The following is a 23,889-nucleotide window of genomic DNA, read 5'->3' on the forward strand; positions in this document are numbered from 1 at the left end:
ATCTGACAAGATCGGGCTATACTATACCATTCCACATCCCAAACAGCGCATTCCTGACTTGCTCTGGTGGCCGCACCCAAAGGCCTTTGGAGGCCAGCGATGGCCTACACTGGCGCAAGGGCCCACAGTTCTGGCATCTGGGCGTTCCTGGGGCGTTCCGGCTCCGGGCAGGGGGCGGGGCTGCCATTAGGCGCCCTCCTAAGATGATATGGTTTGGGAACACCCCCTTTTATTTATGCGGGTTGCATGGATTTTTGGCGCCGGGCGGAGGTTTCAGCCCGGCCAAAACCTCCTTAGGAGGCAGCACCGCTGCATTGCCTCCTAAGCCCGGCGCAGGCATTCCGCTCAGGAATGCATTGTTAAGTGACTATAGCAGCTATAAATTCTAGCCAGTCTCAACAAACTACTTCTGCCCCTCTCTCAGAGTTGCATCTGCTCAGTCACACACTCTCTAGTAGCACATGATTTCTCACAGCAGCATAAAGAAGCTGCTATGACTTCTTTAGGAGCCCCGTGGCGCAGTGTTAAGCTGCAGTACTGCAGTCAAAAGCTCTGCTCACGACCTGAGTTCAATCCTGACAGAAGTTGGTTTCAGGTAGCCGGCTCAAGGTTGACTCAGCCTTCCATCCTTCCGAGGACGGTCAAATGGGTACCCAGCTTGCTTGGGGGTAAAGGGAAGATGACTGGGGAAGGCACTGGCAAACCACCCCGCAAACAAAGACTGCCTTGGAAACGTCAGGATGTGACGACACCCCATGGGTCAGGAATGACCCAGTGCTTGCACAGGGGACCTTTACCTTTATGACTTCCTTGTCTCGCTCTGCTAGTGCTAAAATAAGGTGGGCATTGCTGGAGGGTGAGCTAGAAAGTGGGCCGGAAGACAGTAATGCTGAAAGATGGCTGAAAGTGGACATTGTGGATTGCTAAAGGACCCCAGAGGATTTTGATGACACAGGTTCTATTTTGTTAAATTGGGTCATGGGACCAGGGCTCAGTGGTAGAGCACCTCTTTTGCATACAGAAGGTTTAATCCCTGGCATCTCCAGTTAAAAGCATCCGGCAGCACATGATGTGAAAGATTGCTGCTTGTGACCCTGGAATACCACTGCCAGTCAAGAGGAGACAATACTGACCTTTAAAATCAAGAGTGCTGTAACTTTCTTTGGAATTAAGAGCAAGGTAGATGGGGAGAGGGTTCTGACCCCAATTCACTGCCTTTCGTTGATCGGAGAGTTTGCAGGGATCTGGCTGTTAAGAGAAAAAGAACAAAGAGAGACAGAAAAGAGCTTGGTATTCATGTAGTGCTGGGATTACTGCCATTTGTATTTTACTATGAAATGGTCCACATGTAATCAAATCACTATTTTCATTAATTTCCTCATATTTATGTGTTTAAAAACATCTCATACGTGTCCTGCTGTAGGCTGTCCTTCCTCACCTCAGTCAGAAGCCCACTGCATCTGCTCTTTCCTCCACCCAGGGGCAGCAGCAACAAATCTTCCTTGCCCTCTCCTCCTCACCAAAATGAAGGATGAATTAGCACAAGAGAGAGAAATCTTGGGAGTGTTTGGAAGCCAAATAAAGCATGCATGGCTTATCATGCCAGTTTTTAAGAGACCTGGGCAAGGAAGGAGGTTTAGCTGCAGAGGTGGCGGAGGAAGTTCCAGAGGAGACAGGCAACCCAGGTGGCTGGTGGGTAGGTTGTCCCTCATTTGGCCTCATTATAGAGCCACCGCTGTGTGTTGGAAAATTCATTTTCATAAGAAACTAAGGAGTGGACCCAGACTAAATTTTCCAGTGGCAAAATGGAACTTTTCTGCCAACGTGCTCCCACTGCAGCCCATTTATCCCCATGAAATGCTGCTCCTGGGGGATAGGGGACCCTGAGGAATAAATTGAAGAGGGTCTGCAGCAGGAAGGGGGAATAAGTAGAAATTGTCAACTGAATGTAGATCCAACCCTAGGTTAGCTTGAGTCTGAAATGCCTCTTCAAGTTCCTTGGGGAAGAAATTATAATGGGAGAACAAATGAACGAAAAGCTGCTGAATTGTATCGTAACCACATTTTTGTTCTGCTCCACCACTTCATCAGAGAGTGTACTATACATTTAACTAAGTTCCTTAGGACTGGATTCAACCATTTCAACTCTATATAAATCATACTGTGTACACCCCAAGATCATATGATCCAGTGTTTCAAGCTCTCTCCATCTACATCCACAGTAACTGATATGTAATGCAATCTTCATATAATATTCCCTCAGAATTGCTGACAAAAGTACATTCATTTTAGCTTTAAAAAAATGCTCAACCCAGCGTGGCTGGGTAAAGGGGGATAGGAGACCAACTGACAATACATAGCAATTCCTGCATTCTCTAGAAGAAGTACTTACTAGTGATGTGCAGCTTGGGAAGGGGGGGGACAGAGTATTTTTTGGATCTAAATATCAAGGAGCCAAAAAATATCAATAGTCCCAGTTGCCAGGTTCCAAATACCAGTTTGGTATTTGGAGCTGGGGGGTTTTCCCACAGGATTCTGATATTATTCAGGTTCATTATTCCCTAGGGGAAATTATTCTGGAGGGCAGGAGGGGCTGTTGTTGTTGGGGGGAGGTTGACCAAATTGCACCAAAATTGCAGTGGAGCTGCTGCCTGTCCTTTAAATAGTCCCCAAATTTCAAGTGAATTTGATCATGTTGTCCAGTTCTATTGGCCACTGAACAAGGTTCCCCCAGCCATCCCCCATTGCTTGCAATGGGGGGGGGAGGATTCTGTGCTTTCTCCAGGGCAAAGAATAGCCAGAGACACTAGAGAAATCAAAGCAACCCCTGGCCAAAAGCCTCTCAAAGCGCACAGAACCAACAAGCTCGAAGAACCAATGTAAAGCCAGGGGATTCTGGCAGAACCGCGGGATAATGTGGCAAGCCTAATGCAACAAATGTACAACCTGAGAATCCAACCCAATTCAAACCAGAGAATAGTTAAGAGCAGTGGAGTCTGATCTAGAGAACCGAGTTTGATTTTCCACCATTCCTCCACATGAAGCCTGCTGAGTGATCTTGGGCCAGTCACAGTTCTCTCAGCCCACATGGAGGCAGGCAATGGCAAACCACCTCCAAACATCTCTTGTCTTGAAACCCCTTTGGGGTCTCCCTAAGTCAGCTATGACTTGATGGCACTTTCCACCACCAGGGTGGAAATACCACCAGACATGAGTGTTAGAGAAGGCCAGAATAAAAGCTAATGCTCTCTCAAGACTTTTCTTTATAAGGAGGTGGATGTTAGTCCCTTCAGCACTGGCTGTATTTCAGACTAAAATAACTCAGTGAGTAACTATACATTTAAATCAATAAACAGTAACAATCCCCATTTTCCTCATCCACTCCATTCCTAAAGGGGGGAAAATCACATTTTTAAAAAATGCATTTACAGTACCTTATCATGAAGCATGGTTTCAATAAGGAGCCCCCAGAGATCTGAAAAAGTTGTGTCATGACCCTGTTGCTGCCTCTGGCACATTTCTTTTTCATAGTATTTCAAGTTCTCCACAGAAAAACAGCACATTTTACATTTCACCATATGTTTTCGCATATCACTGATGTGACCTTGCAAATCCTTGCTTGACCACTGTGGGTCCTCATATAAATGTACCATAGTCCTAGGAAAGCAATTTAAAAAATACAATTATAGAATATATACTGGCTAGTAACTTTGGGTGATTAATACAGACTAACATTACCAAGCAGCAATTTAACAGAGGACCAAACTAGATGTGATTGTGGGAGATACATGAACAAATCCCCTGCTGTTTTAAGGAACTTTACTTTGAAAGGAAACCATTTTAATTGGGACTGTGGCAAAGAGGAAGCTCGTTAATTTCCTTTCCCCCCCATGTCATTTTCAAGTTCTGAATCTCCACACTGCGACTGCTCTTTGCCCTGCAGTGTGAAACATACAAATACCTGTATAGAAACTGACCTTGTGGAATGATTAAGATGATGATGAAGCAAGGAAAAGAAGCAAGGAAAAGAGTTGTAAATCTCACACTATGGCCCTGCGCAGCTACAAACTGGTTTTAGAAATAATGAGGGATCTGTTCACAGATTTCCCACCATCAAGTCACATTTGACCCACAGTGTTCATATATCTAAAAAGCTGGTACACGCATATTCAGGTTTAACATCAACTTGATGAAGCCACAATAAATTTGATTTCAAAGTTTCCTAAGGAGTACAACCGTTCTTTTGGTAGCAGATTACTTGCAAAAAGATTATGGCAACCACCACATCAGCAAACTTATTGAGTTGGGTTTTATTTCAGTTATGCTTTCACCCATCCTGTACAGTTTTCTGTACGTATATTCTTCATTGCATAGTCCATTCTCTTCCCCCACATTGTAACTATAACATAGCAAGAATGGCAAGACAATACTGGGAAGAGGGATAGTAAGAGATTTCAGTCCAGACCAATAACAGGAAATTTTCTTTCTCTTTCATGTGGCTTAAAAAAAAAACATCCAAGAACTTGAATGCCAAACAGAGACAAATGACAAATGGCTTTCAAAGGAATTACATAAATTCATGAAGGATAGGTCTATCAATGGCTCCTAGCCATGATGACTAAAGGGAATCTCCATGTCGAGTGGCAGTAAACCTCTAAATACAAGTGCAGGGGTCTACAGAGGGAGGTTCTGACCTTTGTGCCCTGCTTGTAGACCTTTCAGGGGCTTCTGACTGGCCACTTTGTGAATCAGGTTGCTGGATTAGTGTGCCACTGATTTGATCTAGTGCAGCTGTTCCTGTGATTATTGGTAGCAGATTGTGACACAAAGGCCCACAGGTCTGGGTACACCCTAACAGCTTTTCTCAGGTCCTTCTTACCATGTCGTGCCAGATAAACCAGTAATATATGAAATGCAGTCAAGGACATTCAGCTTCTGCAGAGCTTGTACACTTCCACACATTGCAGTCATTGATCTCGCGCCCCCCGCGGTTGTCATTGCAGCCACTATCGGGACCTGATCAGACAAACAAAGAGAGAAACAGTCAAGCCCGACTATTCACACTTTGAAAGAAAAGGGACCCTTAAAATATACATGATTTGGCTCGATATTACATGCTTATTAAAAAGGACAACTATTAAAAGAGACCACAAAGACAATTTTAAAGTTTGAATGCATGCTAAAAGACCTTCTTAGTTGCCACCCCAAGAATGTGAAACTCCATCCCTGGAGAGATCCATTTGTCTGTTTAATTACAGGTCTTCCTGAAAAATATGAAGACAAGTTATTCTAGAAGGTTTTTTGGCTGTGTTTAAAATGTTTTCTTTTGCTGGGGATTTTAAATGTGATCATATTTTTATGGTAATTTTATTGATCTTTTAAATTGTTGTATTTTGTTGCTTGTATTGTAAGCCATTTTATACATTCTAAACAAAAAAGCAGGAGATAGATATATAGATAGATATAGAATAAAGTAAAATATATACAAATACTGATTCATATACTTTAAATTACTGAACAATTCTTGTAAACTGTCTTGCCCTTCCCCAAGAAGAAATAGAAAAAAACTTAGGGGTCTTCCTACTGAGGGGACATTCTAAGCAGGCCAAGGCTCATATTTTGAGCCCAGAGAAAATGAATGTCAGCAGCATTTCTAGGCATACATTATCCTTTAGTACAAAACTGCAGAATTCTCCCAAGAGGTTTTTTAAAAGGTGGGAGAAGCACCTAGAAAGTTTATGGAAACTCATAATCATTAATCAAAATGACCCAGTGCAGCAAGCCAAAAATGAATTTTTCAGAAAACACTGTGAAACTGCTCCATTCAGTTTCACAGGGCTATGCCTCCCTTTTTGCAGGCACAAGCTTGTGCCAGCAAGAGGGGGTGTTCCTGGGATGAAAGGGCTCAGGAGCATCCCCTGTGGCGCCAGCGAAAGCCCTTGTGTCAAAGAAACACTGCCAAGGTGGCTGCACCGGCAACCATGCATGGCGCTGCCGTGCAGCTTCCCAGCACCAGCATAAGTGGCCCTGTGCCGATGTTAGTGCCAATTTAGCATGTGCAAGTGGCACTAACACTGGAACAGGGGTCACACTGGCTCCACACACCTTTCAGCCCCCCTTTCAGGATTGCTCTGTGTCTGTGCACCCCATTACCATCACATTTTATGGTTGTCTTACATTGTTCTAGATGTCCTACCTCATCATCATGCAGATCTTCTTTCAGATGTAGAAGTTTTTTCAGTGCAGCAGCAACATGTCTCTTTCGCTTACAGATGAAATCCTGCTCCTCTGCACATAGACCAGTTCCCAAGCGCACATCTAGGTCCTTCTGACTAGATGACAAAGACTTATATCATAAACGTGAACATGTGAATACACATTGCATCATCTTTGTCAGTTAAATAATTTCCAGAAAGTGTAAAATATATTGCTACATATTTTGCTAATATCAGCACATGACAATAATAAAATGTGAGCATATCCACACAAAAATGCCAGAATGGTGCAGTAGGTAGGGATTGTGAATTTAAGTGATCTGGATTAGAGGTCCTTTGATGGATATGTGAATTCGTTTCAAAGGGTAGTCACGTTGGTCTGCAATAGAGCAGCTAGATTCAAGTCCAGTAGCATTTTAGGGACCAATACGATTTTCTGGGTATAAGCTTTCGAGAGTCAAGCTCCCTTCATCAGATACAAATTGGAATGAAAATCTTCGAGTCCTTATACCCCAATCAGAAGGTGGGGAATTCCCTCACAATTTCAGAACAATGGATCAACCTGGGCTACAGTGGGCATTGTACCTTTGCATTCTGAGTTCCTTCTTTGCAACACCCTTCCACCTAATGGCTGGGATATAATGACGCAGAGCTCTCCATTCCAGCTTGTATCTAACAAAGGGAACTTTGACTCTTGAAAGAGAGGTGACTAAAGCAGCTAACGTTATGATACCTGGAGACTTCAACTACCCTCACATTGACTTGGTAAACATGTGCTCAAGTCATGCTGTAGAAATGAGATTCCTAGACAGCATAAATGACTGTGCAGTGGAACAGCTGCTCACTGAGCCAATGATAGGGGTAGTGAGTGATCTTTGACTTGGTTCTGAGCGGGGCTCAAGACCTGGTGATAGATGTGGAGGTTGTTGCACCAATTGGGAACAGTGCCAGATCCAGCAGGGCTCTTCTTATGTTGTTATGAAAGCTTATTCCCTGAAAATCTTGTACATCTCTAAGGAGCTACTGGACTCAAATCTATCTGTTCTATGTGAATTTGGAATTTTTGCCAAATCTAGATATTTGCAAATATTTGCTCTTGTCTGAAGCTGAGTCTATGTTTCTCCTCCACCACCCCTAGTGCTTTGACACTAGATGATCTCCTGGCCAAGGACTGCAACACAAAGGGTGAAGGTGAAAGGGCCCCTCCAAGCTGCAAGGGGAGGAAATGCACCATGCTAATAATTTGCTGACCTGAACTGGATTGTCCAAGCCAGCCGATCTTGTCAGATATCGGAAGCAGGGTTGGCCTTGGTTAATACTAGGATGGGAGACCACCAAGGATGTCCAGGATCACTACACTGAGGCAGGCAATGGTAGACCACCTCTGAACATCTCTTGCCCTACAGGATTGCCGAAAGTCAGCTGTGACTTAATGGCACTTTCCACCACCAATTACTTGCTATTTGTCCCAGGCACCCATTCAAAGAAGACACAGGACAGCAGTTTGGGTTTAACTGGTTTATTTAATTAATTAAATTGATCGGTGTCATATTTAAATATGCTAACATATTTAAATAGAAGGGCTGTGCCTTTTCTGGCAGATCCATCCTGACTCCAAACACAGCCAGCATCTTCTGCCAGCTTTGTTTAGCACTGCCTGCACACAATGTGCCGAGAGATACCCAACACCAGCCCCCTCACCTGAAGTGCTGCACAGCCACTACCAGGTTCAGAGAAATATTGCTCACCACCAAGAACTTCTCCTTCCCAGAATCACCCCGCCACACAGCCAGTGATGTGCTGTTCCAGACACTCCCACCACCACTTTGGATGGTTTGCCCATTATCCCTACCTATCGTGATCAGCCTGCCCAATCCCTGCCAAACTAGTTATGGCCTAAACAATCAATGATCAAGCCTAATTAACCACCCTCACCATGACTTTAGTGTGACACTATTCCGAGCCGAATTGGCTGTATAAGCAATATCATAAAGTAAAGTAATGATTTCTGAGAACATGTTTTCTTAAGCAATTAAAATAAATGGACAAGGTGAAGTTTGAACTTGAGCAGCAAAGACATTAGGATAAACATGTATAAGGAAAAAATGTTTACCAGTTTTCTGGTGTCACAAATATATCATATGCTTTGTCCTAAAAATTAAACAAGGTTGTCATTATTATTGATGAACTCCAACTCATTTCTAACAGTGCATCATCTACCAAAGGATTTTTTCCTCTGTCTCCTTATTTGTCCTAGAGCTTATTTACATTTTCTTAATTTTAAATTTCATTTATTTTACTCCAAACAGAAAGAAAGAAAACAAAATATAACAACAATGGTGGTTAGTCTACAAAGCATTCCAGATATCCTTGCACAACTGTCATCTATATGCCATAAATTCAAACGTTACATACATGAAGGTGCCTTCTATTGAATCAGACCCTTGGTCCATCAAAAATGCACTTTCAATCCACTTTCAATGCACTTTGCAACTGGATTTTACTGTGTGCAATGGCAAAGCCCACTTGCAAACACTCACTAAAGTGCATTGAAATCCCAGGAGTCCCTTTTGACACTGGGGAAGGTTCTCAGGACTTCAAGATTCACATTCACTAATAACCTCATAATTTGGAGGGCTACAATGAGGAGGGAGAAGGGGATGTTTTATCAACTTTTATCTAACAAAGTGAGGTGGAAAATTTTGTTGGTCTTTAGAGTACTACTAGACTCAGTATTCTTAGAAATTATTTTAATTTATTTTTATGGCAATGTCAATAACGTTTATGTTTTGTATACCATTTTGAGTGCTGCTATTTAGCAGCTGAAAGGGGGTAGAGAAATGCTAAATACATAAGTTTTTTTTGGGGGGGGGGAGTTGGGAAGGGGTTGCATCCAGGACTCACGTGTGCTATTTTTACTCTCTCTCCCATGGCTAGTCGATTCAAAGGTACATTCAGAGTGTCCTTTATTCCTTTATTTGAGGAACACTAGAGAAGGGAAAACAAATGGTTACAATAGAGCAATTCTTAAAACAAAAAGTAGATTGCTTCTGCTGAATGTTGATTTGCCATCTCCACAATACTAGTGGACAAAAACGACTACCAGCAGTAGAGATATTGTATAAAGCACACAAATTATGTAAACCTGTGCAAAACTTCCCAATTTGCATAATATACTATGATTACAGGTAATGGACCCTGCTCTAGTTAAAGATACTTGTGATTATGATCATTTGAAAGCAATGGGATTTAAGTTAGTCCAGACTAATTTGTTCATTTCATTAGTTTCAGTTAAATTTAGCCATGACCAATTGAACTGGGACCTTTGAGTTTTACATTGGCTGACAGGTGATTGGTGAGGAGCATATAATTTTTGGTGGGAAGAGTTCAGTGTATTCTGTACATCTGCTACTTCACTACCCACATGGAGTCTCTGAACTACAATGAAATATGCCATTCTGAGAATGCAAGCTTACATTAAATTGAAACTAAAACCCATCCTTATGCCTTCTGTGGAGAAATGCATTTTATTTCAGTGGTTGGGCTAGACACAACCCCACCATTCAGTGTTGTTGTTGTTGTTGTTGTTTTTTAAGTACCTCTTCTGGCAGAAATCAGGCAGGAAGGGAGAAGTCATTTGCTTTCGAGTATTCCCCAAGTACCAACCATCAAAACTTTGGAAATACTAATGGCCATTCTGGCCAGAGACAATGAAATGGTCAGCTCACACCTTAGCTGGAATCTGACACTCAGAAGTTAACACAGATTGTACCTTCTTGGCGATTTCATGAAAGGATTATTTGACCCACAGAAGGGTGGGAAAACAGAGGAGATAAAATCTCTTGGCACAGAGGGCTCCATTTTGGCTTTTCTTTTTTAGCTGAACACATCTAGAAAAGGAAGCTCTCACACCTGAACTTCATCTTAATGGTTGTCATAGTCACATGGAGAAGACAAAAGACTAGCTGCCTGGACAAAGGTAGTAGGAAGCTTTTTAGAAAATTGTAACTTCTAAGTTAAAGAGCCTGCCTTAAAATAAGATCAGCTAGGGCATGTACAGAGTGAGGGACAGGGGAATACTTTTGTATTCCTTGTTCCATCCACTGCTGTACAGAGAGCATGTGTGTGGATTTTTACTGTTAATACTTTTTTTAATTATTTTAAATGCTGGTAGTTGTTTTCCCCACTACATACAACTCCACTGTTCAAACATGCTATTTAAAATGGGTGCCAGGGGAAGGGAGGCAGTCAGTTGCTAAATTGTTATTTTTCCAGGAGTGCACAAGTGCAGTAAGCCATCCCTGTGGTAACCAATACCAGGATAGTGGGAGACACAGGTGCTAGGTGAAGCCTTAGAACAGCAACGTAGGACGAGAAGCTGGGAGCACTGGCCCTCTTGGCAGGTAATTCATCAAACAGCCAGTTGGTGGCAGCATACCAAAGGAGGAGGGGGAAATCCCTCAAAAGTCAGGCAAAATGGGAGAGGAGTGCCTTGCTGGATGAAGACTTGGGACAGTCGCTGGGCCCCTGTGCAGCTCAGAGGGCTGAATGGAGCAGCACCCATGGGTCAGTGGGATTGTACAGCCACACCTTCATAGGTGAAATATGTGACCTGGATACTAAGTTTTCAGCAGACATGGCATGGAAGGATGAAGGTCCTTCTGGGGGTTGCAATTTCCTATGCAACTCCATGTCCCCTCCCTGTGGCTTTTATTGCAGCTCAGTTACCTTCAGTCTCTGATATCTATTACTTTTTTATTTTCTACTTCTCTTGGCCTTACAGAGAAATTCTAAATTCCTTGAAAACCTGAATCTTGGATGCAGAAATAGTTCTCTCAAGCAAATGGTCGCCCAAGAAAGCCCATGGCCTGGAATATGGGTGACAAGATACTCACACAGGAAGAAATGCTATTCTTTGGCAGTAGAACTTCCATTTGGGGGTAACAATACTTGGCATAGTGGAACACAGTGGAAGCTGGGGATGGTGAATCCAGTACAACAATCCGAGTGTCTTGAGCAGACCCTTTCACTTTAAATGTGAAGCTTCTCTCTGAGTACATGGGGGGGGAAAGTAGATCTTTAATATTGATCCCTCTAGATGTGCATCTTTATATACTGCCTTTCAAAGCGAGTTTCAAGCAATGGCTGCCAAAGTGGGTGGTACTCTTCACCTCCTTGGAGATATTGGTCTTGCATGCGTGTAAGTGCATAGCACTGGAGAAACATGTGCCATAGTAGATGACTGTTCATGCAATGGAAAATTATCACATCTGTATTCCATCTCTCCTCCAGGGAACTCCATGTGCTGTTTGTTGTGCCTCATCAAAACTGTATAAAATAAGTTAGGCTGGAAGATAAGACTTAACCAGAGGCCACCTGATGGGCATCATGCATGAACTGGGATTTGAACCCAGATCTTTCAAGTAAAATATTCTTTAAACAATACCTCCCTAAGTGGGTGTGAGCTCATCCAAACTATGTGCTCACACATTAACTCAAAAATAATATTGTGACATCACAGAAAGACCGGGAGCAGGTAAAAGTCACCATACACCACACACTGGCAGAATCTGATGAGTATAGTTAATATGAGGGATTAAGCCATTGATGCCATCTTGAGCACATGTTGCTGAACAAAGGGGAAGAAGCCCCTAGCCCAATAAAATCAGGTAATGAATGATTTCTAGATGCTGTACCTCCAAGGAAGAGGGGCCTATCCTAAATTTACCATGATTAGAGTATGCTCAGAAGCAGGGAAAGAGGATTTGTGGTTGTAGACCATGTGTGTGCTTTGATGACTTGATTAAACTTTTTTATAATTTGAATGTTGGTAGCCTGATCTTTGATCATACAATGCCTACTTCAGTCACACTTATCCAGGAGAAGAGAGGGGAAGGGCAGCTGTAGATCTCTTCATCCCTGGAGTGCAGAAATGGTCAAGCAAGTCCCTGCAGTAGTTGGTGAGTGTGAGGTGGGAGACAAGGTGAAGAGGCAGATCCTTTAAGAGGCACTGTGGTAAAGAGTGCTGAAGGGCTAGTCCAGCAGTAGCAGTGGAAATATCCAGAGAGAAGTAAATAACCTGGGGATAAGGGAAGGCAGATTTTTCCAAACTCCCATGTGGACAGAGACATGGCTGGCAAGAGCAGCATTCCCCCACTCATACAATAAAGAAAACTTATATATAAACAATAAATCATCTTACTTCTGCTTGTCTTCCTCCATCGTCTTCCACACACTTCTACTTTTAAGCAGCAAAGTTCCCGAGACTGCAAAAGAAAAAAAAAGAGTACCCTCAAGCTTTTCACAGATGAAAATAGGTCACATTTGTGTGCTTGAAACTGATGTTCTCCAGCATTAACAAATTATCAGTTGTCAGTGCAGAACACTGTATATTCCCTTACTCTGCAACAGCCAGTTCTGCACTGGTGTAAAATCAGAGTGTGTTTAATTTTTGGATAAAGAAATACTGGGAAAACTCAGTTGTCCTCAACTCCCAAAGTTCACAATAAACTTTCCCAGTGAAATGGCAGACTCTGTGATATATGGTGCCATAGTGTTCATGAGCATGCAAGTATATGCAGAGGCTGGATGGCCATCTGTCGGGAGTGCTTTGATTGTGGGATCCTGCATGGTGGGGAAGGGTTGGGGTCACTGGGGATGTGGGGGGGAGGTAGTTGTTAATTTCCTGCATTGGGCAGGGGGTTGGACTAGATGACCCTGGTGGTCCCTTCCAACTCTATGATACTATGATTCTATATGCTCAGGTACTCACTAGAGTACCCCCCAAGCAAAGTGATGCTCAAAATTTCACAACAAAGTCTCTTACCATATATAGAATAACAAATGCCAGATGTTCAAGCTGGATTCAGAAATGGAAGAGGCATTAGAGATCATTTTGCAAATTTATGATGCTTACTGGAGCATACCAGAGAATTTCAGTAGAAAATGTCAGAAATGCAAGCATGTCATAATATTGTGACAGACAGCTGGTCAGTAAGAGCTGTCTAGGACCTGTCAGATCAGTAGGATCTGAGCTGATGCAACAGGTGGCAATAGCCTGGAAGCAGCAGTGTAAACTGGGATAAACCAGATATGGCCAGAAGCATGATGTAACGCTGTGGGTGTAACAGCAGGTGGCCTGATAGATATCTGGATGTAGATATGTATTTAAGTGAGTAGCCTCTAGGGCTCAGTGTTGGGGTGTTATGCTGAGAACTAAGCCGGAGGCTATGCTGGAGAATATACTGAATGGAAGTGTATGCTGGATATTAATACACTGTAAATAAACTGAGCATTTTTATAGTAGCTGAAGTCTGGTGGAGTGTTTTGGACCAACTGATAAACCCGCTGTACTCTGCGATAGAAAATCCCTTTGCATTTTATAGATTACAGCTAAATTGTCAATTGTGAAGATCATGAAAAACTATGGATGGTGTTTAAAGAAATGAGCGTGCCACAACATCTGATGTGCAACCTGTGCTCTGGAGGCTACTTGTTAGGACAGCATATGGGAAAACAGAATGGTTTCCAATTGGCCAGGATATCAAACAAGGATGTATATTATCTTTCTATCTATTCAGTCTGGATTAAATTTAGGTGAAGGTGGAGTGAAAATTGGTGAAAGGAATGTTAACAATTTGAGATATGCAAATGATACCACATTACGGCAGAAAATAGTAAAGACTTGAAACAACTACTTATGAAGTTTAAAAGAGAAAGTGCCAAATCAGGATTATAGCTGATGAGGAGGACAAAAATAATGAATACTGAGGAATTGCACAATTTTAAGATTAACAACAAAGAAACTGAAATTGTTAAAGATTTTCTATTCCTTGGCTTAATAATCAGCCGAAATGGAGACTGCAACCAAGAAATAAGGAGATTGAGACTGGGTGGGAAGTACAGCCATGAAGGACCTAGAAAAGACCCTTAAGCATAAGTAAACATAAGGAAGTGTATCAGGAGACCAAGATCAAGATAATTCATACTATGGCATTATCCCTTGTTATGTATGGATGTGAAAGTTGGGCAGCGAAGAAAGCTAATCTGATAAAAATGGATTCATTTGATCAACAAGGAGTTATCACAAATAATACAGAAATCATAGGTAAGGGTGCAGAACAAAAAAACATACCACCAGTATACCATTTGAAGCAAGGAGTTCGGGGATATTTGGCCTATGGATTAAAACAAATAGAAAATATACCTATTGTAGCTGGCACACAGGTTTTGGTTAATTCATACTTTTCTGAATATTTGACCCATTTCATAAGATATCGAAAGATGTTACAGTTTTTCATTGCATGCAGATTTTAAACCTCTTTTCAGTTTTACCTTGGTGTTTGTCTATTTTGACTCAACTCACGCAGGACCCCTTAATACAATGGAAAACTTCCAATCCTAAACATGCAACACAACCTTAAGTAGGAAGAGAGATCAATGGATCATTGTTTCAATGTGACTTCTACAACTCTGGGAATACAAAGTGCGGTAACCCCCAATGTGCAAAGACAGCAGACTCACTTAGCAGTCATATTGAAATAATTGTTCAGTAAGCATAGTTAGCACTGGGCTATAAATGAGAAAACTCAGACAAGGACAACTCCTTCCTGTGCTGTCATACAACTGTCACTTAACATTGGTATGATCCCTTAAAACATTTTAGGGAATAAGGAGCCAGCAAAATCCTCCTAGAGAGTGTTGAAAGGGACCCTAGTTTTATGCAAAGAAATGGCTTGTAAACTAAAAACAGATCTGTCTCTCTTCTGTGCCCAGGATATATTAAAAAAAAAAAAAACAGAAGTCAATATTTTTCTAGCATTTGGGAAAATTTGAAAGAGAAGTTATTACCTGAAAAGACCTTTCTCGTATCGAGTGCCATATTGAACAGAAGCTGAATAGATTCATATCTCAAGTCCCTACTCTGGACTGTGTGACTGCTTGCATTTTACTCACATGCATTCCATGGTGAACTCCACTTCTAGATGCTCATCTTTCTGAAATTGAAAAATGTGGGGGGGGGAGTCAAATGAAATATGCCAAATAATCCTATCTGACCTTTTGAATCTGAAAAACTTACACCCTGAAACATTTTGTTTGTCTTTAAGGTGCTATTGGACTCACATTTTGTTCTACTATTACAAACTAACATGGCTACTATTACAAACTAACTAACATTGTAAAATAATCAATAACTGTAAAAATATGCTTATTAATTGGTGCCATACCACCTTTGTAACTGCTGTTTCACAGATATTTATTTCCTATCTGGTATCTCTTCTAGGCAGGAAAATTACATATATACTGTAACATGTAATAAGCATATGACTAACTCTAATGGTCAGTGGATCTCTACTACATGTACATGCAGCAAAATAAACATGGGTGTGTTTGTTATATGTAATGGCATACATGGTTCTGTGTATGAAACTGTCAAGCGGGGAGCACACCTGAGCCTGCAGGAAATACAGTGTGTGATGTAATTACACTGGAATAAAAAAAATGAACATGTGAAACTGCCTTATACATAGCCAAAACATTAGTCTATCAAGGTCAGGATTATCTACTGAGACTGGCAGTGGCTCTCCAGGGTCTTAAGGAATGGTCTTTCACATCACCTACTATTTGGTTCTTTTAACGGAAGATACTGGGGGCCAAACGTGGGACCATTCGTAGGCAAAACAGAGCCACAGGGCATCACAAATTTATTTTGGCTGCGACAGACCAACATGGCTACTGCTCTGGAAATTTTACTGAAACAAAACTTTAAAAGTAAAGCCAACAGGGAAAGTAGTCTTGTTTTGGAGATACAACTTCTTTATTTTATAGGGTTGCCAACCTCCAGGTATTAGACCGAGATCTCCTGCTATTACAACTGATCGCCAGCCAATAGAGATCAGTTCACCTGGAGCAAATGGCTGCTTTGGCAATTGGACTCCATGGCATTGAAGCCCCTCCCCTCCCCAAACCCCACCCTCCTCAGGCTCCATCCCAAAAATCTCCCACCGGTGGCAAAGAGGGACTTCGCAACCCTATTTCATAGCTATAGTCACTAGTGAGAGACTATAGTCACTGGTGAGGGACCTGGCAACCCTAATGCCTTACCCAGAGGAAGATACAATGTATGTTTAATTGCTGAAAAATTTCTCCTTATTAATTCTTTATTATTAATTCTTTCTTGTTGTTATGGCAGCAGTTTTGCTTTTTGACTTTGCCTTTAATGTTTTTCTGTCTGTGCTATAAACATCTCTTGTGACCAGCTCTTGAGCGGTTGTGAGGGTACAGCTGGCACTCTCGTGCAGGTGAGAGAGGCCTCCTTAGGGAAAGCATTTCACTGCACAGTGGCCATCACAGCAAAAGCTGTACTCCATGCCCTAAGCAAGGCTTCCTGCTGAGATATATACCAGGAGACCAGGAGGTGGGGACATAGGGGGTGGCTGTCGGCAACGGCGTGACATCACTTCCAAGAAATCCCCAGAAGTGATGTCACACCTCTAGGAACCGCTCATGTTTTGAGCTATCATCTACCTTGCACAGGTTTCAAATAGTTCAATAATTGTTGTGCAAAATGACTCAATTTCTTGTGATGTTCTTAGTTATAGTAGTGGCCATAAACAACAGCATTGGTAGCACTGCCTGCTATATCATCCAGCAAGGAAGCAGGACACTTGGCGTGGGCATAGTCTGTCTTACCAAGTGATGATGCAGCAGTTGTTATGCCCTATCCACAATAAATCTAATTGGTAACCTAAATTGTACTGAGTTGCTTGATATGCTACTCTGCATGCATTTTGAGTTCTCTGCTATGGATTCACTGGATGTGTTTTAAACTAGAGGTTCTCATCTTGAGCATTTCTGATCCTAAAATTCATGGATTGATTTCCAGAATGTGTACTAAATGCTTAATTCCTTACAACATGCTGCATATATATGTTACATATTGAATTGAATTCCCCATAAAAGAGCAGGTTTGTAGCTTGGGGGTGCTCCTGGACCTGGGTGCCCAGTTGGATGTACAGGAGGCAGCAGTGGCCAGGAGTGCCTTTCACCAGCTTTGGCTGATGAGCCAGCTGCAGTCCTTCCTGGGTGGAAAGATCTTGGCACTATGAAGCTTCCCCTGGTAGATTGCTTCAATGTACCCTACATGGGGCTGCCCTTGAAGGCTGTTCAGAAGCCACAGTTGGTACAGAATGCTACAGCCAGAATGTTGACTGGAGTGGGTCATAGAAAACGTTTCAATCCAGTCTTGTTACATCTACATTGGCTCCCAATTTGCTTCTGGCACAATTCAAGATATTGGCATTGACCTTTGAAGCCCTATTCAGCTTGGGCCAGCATATGTTAAGGACCATCTATTCTCATATCAACCTTCTCATCCACTCCAGTCATCTTTAGAGACCCTGCTTTGGGCAGTTCCACCATCTAAGGCTAGATGGGTGGCAACCCAAGAAAGGTCCTTCTCAGCCATAAAGCCAAAACTTTGGAAGCACTTCTCAGCAAGATTCATCTGTCTCCCCCATTATTGTCTTCTGCCAGAAGATGAAGATTTTTGTTTTGTTTGGCATACCCCCAGTGAGAGCCAGTGTGGCATAGTGGTTAAGAGTGTCAGACTAGTAACTGTGATATCCGGGTTCAAATCCCACTCGTGCCATAGAAGCTTGCTGGGTGACCTTGGACCAGTCAGACTCTCTCAGCCTCACCTACCTCATAGGGTGGTGTCAGGATAAAATGGAGGAGAGCAGAATGATGTAAGTAGCTTTGAGTCTTCATTGGGGAGAAAGGTGGTGTATAAATGAATTAAATAAATAAATAACTATTATTGGTCCTCCTCCCTAGTTCAGTTGCTATAACTGTTTGTATGTTTATATATTTTATTGAATTGTTTAAATATTTTATATACACCTATATTTTAAATGCTGCTTTAATGTTTTGATGTTTGAATGTTGAGATGTTTTAATATTTCAGTCTTCGCTGCCTTGGGGACTCTATTTGTGTGGAAAGGTGGCATAGAAATGTTTTAAATAAAGAAATAAAATACTAGTTTATGTTCTTCATGCCCAAGATGCAATTTTGTTCCTCACCTTTTCATTCAATGCAAAATTGTACCAACGTGTTTTTCCAAGCTGCAGATAAGATGTATCAAAAAGAACTGTGCAAAGCTGTTCATCATCTTCATCACATACATTTAGTTCTAGGATGTTCTGGAGAAAAGAGGAGAGTTAAAAGATATACTGATAAATCTGTGACGGAGTAGGGATGTACACCATTTGAAGATGGTGTTTATATGTGTGGTTTCAGACCAACCTTTGACACAGGTATTGGTGCGCTCTCAAGGCAAAATTGATTTCTGGGTACCAACATCATCATCTCATTGTTTTTCCACACTTCACCATATTTAGTGCAAAGTGGACATTAAATTGCTCTTTTATGTTGTTGGGTTTATATTGGATTTCTGGGCAAGACAGCAGCATAACTTCTTTCATGCTAGGCATGGGAGGAATATTCCATAGTAAAATGACTCAAAGAAAAATACAAAACCTACTCAAGTATAACAAATTTATAATGATGATTTAGTGTGCTTCCACGTAGGAGGAAACTTCCCATATCTCCATTCCGCCCAAAGGAAAACATAAGGTATGTTATCCTGGGATGTTAACTGGATGGAATCCCAGAAAAGTGACAACAAAGGAGACAAACAGAGCTGTCTACATTCCACATTAAAGCAGAAGTATGAGAAAGCCTCCAAGCAAAAGTCGTGTTCCAGAGCAATTATGTACTATACAAGGTCACCTATCATCCAATTTCTCATGGTTTTCCCATCACCAATAGCAATGTTTGATGTTCAGTAAGTACAAGACAGGCCAAAGGTAATACTTCTTTACTCGGTGATGTCTTCCAAACGAACTTACTGCTGTGGTTTGGGATCCCTTCCTAACTGCTTTTTTCAGAATTTCCTCACAGCTTTGCTTTATATCCCTTGCTGTCCTGGCTTTTCTCTGTTATGCAGCTGTTTCTGAAACCTGCTTTGCTTCAATTTTTTCCTCTGAAACACATTTTCCTCCGACTGCATTTTTTGCTTGTTTATAATATCTACCCTGTTTCTAATGCCTCTGCCCATGTCACGATTTTTTTTGTTGTGCACAGTGGGTGGCATCCATGAGGATTATTTTTAATTTGTGTGCTAACAATATATCAAAGCAGTGATACGCACAGGCTCATTTAAACAAGAGGTCTCTGTTCCTGTGGGTTCACCCTGATAGGTCAGTAGGAAATGACAAACTCAAAGTATTACTGATACAAATGAAGAGGTTCATTGGAAGGCACTAGTGCATAATACACTACAAAAGAAAGACTGCAAATTGAATCAGGTCTGTGATATATGAATAAATATGAAAGGCATGGCCACAAACCATCAGAAAAGTGCATATGGCTACAGAAAATAATATGGGCTACATAAACAGATAAACAGGCAATGCTTAAAATTCTAAAAATAAAATTCTAAGTCAGTTCTAAACTAGTAGAGGGCACACTAGGTAGTAGAGAGATGAACCATAAACCACTAGGAACTGTAAATACACTTCAAAGGAATAGTGGCAAACATGAGAGCATTTTTCATGCATGTTGTGTCTGTGTTAAGTGCCTTCAAATGCTCCTTTTATCATTTTTGAGTTTTTAACACCCCCAGTGTATTTTTTTTTAATTAGATTTCACATTTTTCTGCAAACTTGAGGCCCTTTTCAGGTTTGTAGAAAGATCTGTCTTGCCCATTCACCGCTCCAGTCCCTGGATGTAAGGATCCTCAGAATTGGCCGGCTTCACTATTAGTATATAGAAGATTCTAAAATCCTATAAATTTAGTAAGTTGTATTGATTGAGCGCTTCTTTTCAGAAGGGGATACTTGCCTGTGACCTGCTTACTTTTGGGGTAAGAAACTCTAACAGACTAATGTAATTCTCTCCTTTAATTATCTATGTAACAATGATGGACGGATGTTAAGAACGCAATCATTATGCTTTAATAAAACAAGCTTAGAATCTAAGCCAAGATTCTCTAATAGTATCTATGTATGTACTAGCCAAGCCCTCTGACTCACCCTGGCAGATAGTTTCCCAGACCTCGCCCTCATCTGAAGTACAATAGCCAATACTCAGGGGTACTTAACCCAAAGTACCTAGGCATTATTTCTGATCTGACCTCCTGTTCTTTTCTCACCCAAACTCCTAAACTCATCAAGAGCATTCAGACCTTTTGTCCACTGGCAATGACAGGCTATTACCAGAAATTGCCAGAAGTAGTGAAACCCCTAGGTTTTCAGAAACATCTGTTTAGGGTAAAGGTGGCCCTGATCAGTGGATTTGGATATGCATATATGGGGGCCACGCCCTGACCTGGATGGCCCAGGCTAGCCTGATCTCGTCAGATCTCAGAAGCTAAGCAGGGTCAGCCCTGGTTAGTATTTGGATGGGAGACCACCAAAGAAAACCAGGGTTGCTGTGCAGTCTCTTGCCATGAAAACCCTAAAAGGGGTCGCCTTAAGTCGGCTGCGACTTGAAGGCACTTTACACACACACACAGATGGGGGCCACACTTGAGAAATAGTATATAGATAATTAGCACCTCACCTTAACTACATTCTGGATCCTAAAGAAGAAAGTTTCATTCCAGACTGGATTTCTGCCTTTTGAGAAGGTTCTTGTTCGGGCATCATTCATACAAGCTGTGGGTAACCTCAACGCCACATAACAATCATTTTGGCTCACTGCATTAAAAAAAATCATTTAATTAGAAAAAGCAGACATTGTAGTTTTTTTTTTAAAAAAAATCTAGTTACTACCCCTAGAAAGATATAAGGTAAAGATCAATTAATAGAAGGTGGGGTTTTTTATTAACATATATTTTATTATTGTCTGTTGCACTGTCTCACTATTGTAGTCATGTTACTGACAATCCTGTAAGTGCAGATAATGTCAATAATTAATGTTTAGATTGGCTAGCTACACAAATCACAAAATCACACAAGGTTGGAAGAGACCACAAGGGCCATCCAGTCCAACCCCCTGCCATGCAGGTTCCCACAATCAAAGCGCTCCCGACAGATGGCCATCCAACCTCTGCTTAAAGACCTCCAAAGATGCAGACTCTACATACACACTCCTAGGCAGCACATTCCACCGTTGAACCACCTTCACCGTCAGAAAGTTCTTCCTAATATTTAGGTGGAATCGTTCTTCTCTTAGTTTAAATCCATTACTCCGTGTCCTAGTCTCTGAAGCAACAGAGAACAAGCTAGTTCCCTCATCAACATGGCATCCCTTCAAATATTTAAACATGGCTTTCATGTGAACCCTTAACCTTCTCTTCTCCAGACTAAACAAACCCAGCTCCTTAAGTCTCTCCTCATAGGGCATAGATTCCAGACCTTTGACCATTCTGGTCGCTCTCCTCTGGACACGCTCCAGCTTGTCAACATCCTTCTTAAATTGTGGAGCCCAAAACTGGACACAGTATTCCAAGTGAGGTCTGACCAATGCAGAATACAGTGGTAGTATTACTTCCCTTGATCTAGACACAATACTCCTATTGATGCAGCCCAGAATTGCATTGGCCTTCTTAGCTGCCATATCACACTGTTGTCTCATATTCAGTTTGTGGTCCACTAAGACTCCCAGATCTCTTTCACATGTACTGTTGTCAAGCCAACTCTCTCCCATCCTGTACCTGTGCCTTATGTTGTTTCTGCCTAGGTGAAGTACCTTACACTTCTCCCTATTGAAATCCATTTTATTGCTTATGGCCCAGCTCTCCAGTCTATCAAGGTCATTCTGAACTCTGACCCTATCCTCTGGGGTATTAACTACCCCTCCCCACTTGGTGTCATCTGCAAATTTGATTATCATGTCCTCTATTCCATCATCCAAGTCATTTATAAAAATATTAAATAGTACCGGTCCCAGGACAGACCCCTGTGGCACCCACCCTAATAATTTATTATTAATTTATTCCCACATCCAAAGGATCTGCTGCATATTGATGTCAAGTAGGGTTGCCAACTCCACATTGGGAAATACTTGGAGATTGTGGAGATGGAGCCTGAAGAGGGTGGGGTTTGGGGAGAACTGGGACTTCAATGAGGTATAATACCATAGAGTACACCTTCCAAAGTAGATAATTTCACCTGGAGAAAATGGCTGTTTTGGAAGGAGGATTCTATGGCATTATAACCTGCAGAGGTCCATCCTCTCCCCAAACCCTGCCCTCCCCAGGTTCCACCCTCAAAATCTCCAGAAATTTCCTAACCCAGAGCTGGCAACCCTAGTTGTGAGGCTTGTCTCTGGTGATGAGCAAACCTGATAACTACGAGCTTTAAAGAGAATTCACCACAAAACCTGTACATAAATAAACCCTCTTTGTTGTTTTATTATACCTGCCTCAGTTATCTCTGTACTCTTCACACTCGATACAAAACTCACCTCACAGGTACAACCTGAAGTCTGTTCACTTGCTACCCTAAGAACACCATGTAGATGAAGGGAATGCTTATATTGGATAACCAAGCAGGTTCCCCAGAGAGGCAGTGTGGGTCCCTTTGGTTTCAAGAAAGGGCCTGTAAAAGGGGGCATCAAAGTCATAGTTTGCGTTGGGTGCCAAAAACCTTCTGTAATCAGCTGGGAGACCCATTTGCACATACAACATTGCCTGTGAATTTTTTGTTATCTTTAGCCCTATACATATGACACAATGGATTGTTGCTTCTGGCTCCATCCCTCATTTCTGAGATTTAATTAAAATGCATGTATACATACCAATTATTTTACATATGCAAACAGAATATACAAGCTCTGTGCTGAAGTTCTGAAGAATGCACCGAAACTGGGGTAGGGTACACAGATAGAATCACAAATTCCCCTCCCTCTGTTCATTCTACATGCTGTGTTGTGTGAATTGGGTGTCTGCCATTCCTTTTCCCACAGGTATCCTTACTGCATCACTAATGACCACACAACCTATAAATTATACTTAGTGTGGATTTCTTTTAAACAATCATGTAACCATTAAAACAACATTGTTATAAACCTTAAACTATTGAAAACAAGGAGACTGCTGTAGGGTTAGATACTCACATTCATCAGCGCTTTGGTGATTACTCATTCTTATAACTCTCACTGTGAGCAAACAGAAGGCAGGAATCTGTGCCTGAAGGACAATGTGAGAAAATGAAAAAGACATTAGTCTTGATCTATATCCTGCATCCTCACACAATGCTCATGGCAATTCAATAAAAAGGCCAATGCAATCCAGAACAAAGAGCACCTGCAGCAAAGTCAGCTGCCAGATCACACCAAAACAAGTATGTAAAATACAATTTTATCAAATAAAACTACCAGCAGCATGGAAGTAATAGAACTCATCATGAACCTATGTGTTGCCTTTGCAACCCCTTTTACATGGGATCTTGCAAGTGCTCATTAAAAATTCCTTCCCTGGACTTTACTAGTTTCTTCACTGCCATCAGATCTTTATGGTTTCTGCTCCAAAGTGCTCTCCTATGAAGGGAATGCTTAAGAGGGTGCATGTAAAATAATGAAAGTGCCATAATATTTGACCCATTGTAAATTAAAATTTAACAAGAGGAACAAGAGAAAACAAGAAAATCAGAGCTGTCCCTTTTACCCT

General features: G+C 41.7%; 1 protein-coding gene across 1 annotated transcript in view; it reads right to left on the bottom strand.

Annotated features, from left to right (window-relative positions):
- LOC130479494 (cytosolic phospholipase A2 epsilon-like) overlaps positions 1 to 23,442 on the bottom strand; it is a 36,299-nt gene extending 12,857 nt beyond the window's left edge. Inside the window, exons 1-13 of the mRNA XM_056851894.1 lie at positions 23,337 to 23,442; positions 20,838 to 20,974; positions 18,296 to 18,415; positions 15,171 to 15,211; positions 14,350 to 14,392; positions 12,418 to 12,481; positions 11,111 to 11,265; positions 9,120 to 9,203; positions 8,329 to 8,366; positions 6,197 to 6,332; positions 4,880 to 5,016; positions 3,435 to 3,657; positions 1,134 to 1,248 (exon numbers count right to left, since the gene is read on the bottom strand). Coding sequence (XP_056707872.1) covers positions 1,134 to 1,248; positions 3,435 to 3,657; positions 4,880 to 5,016; positions 6,197 to 6,332; positions 8,329 to 8,366; positions 9,120 to 9,203; positions 11,111 to 11,265; positions 12,418 to 12,481; positions 14,350 to 14,392; positions 15,171 to 15,211; positions 18,296 to 18,415; positions 20,838 to 20,974; positions 23,337 to 23,442 — 1,399 coding nt within the window. The remainder of the gene's footprint in view (positions 1 to 1,133; positions 1,249 to 3,434; positions 3,658 to 4,879; positions 5,017 to 6,196; positions 6,333 to 8,328; positions 8,367 to 9,119; positions 9,204 to 11,110; positions 11,266 to 12,417; positions 12,482 to 14,349; positions 14,393 to 15,170; positions 15,212 to 18,295; positions 18,416 to 20,837; positions 20,975 to 23,336) is intronic.
- Positions 23,443 to 23,889: the final 447 nt, after the last annotated feature.

The sequence above is a fragment of the Euleptes europaea genome, chromosome 6, assembly GCF_029931775.1.
Source record: "Euleptes europaea isolate rEulEur1 chromosome 6, rEulEur1.hap1, whole genome shotgun sequence".
Classification (NCBI taxonomy): Eukaryota; Metazoa; Chordata; class Lepidosauria; order Squamata; family Sphaerodactylidae; genus Euleptes; species Euleptes europaea.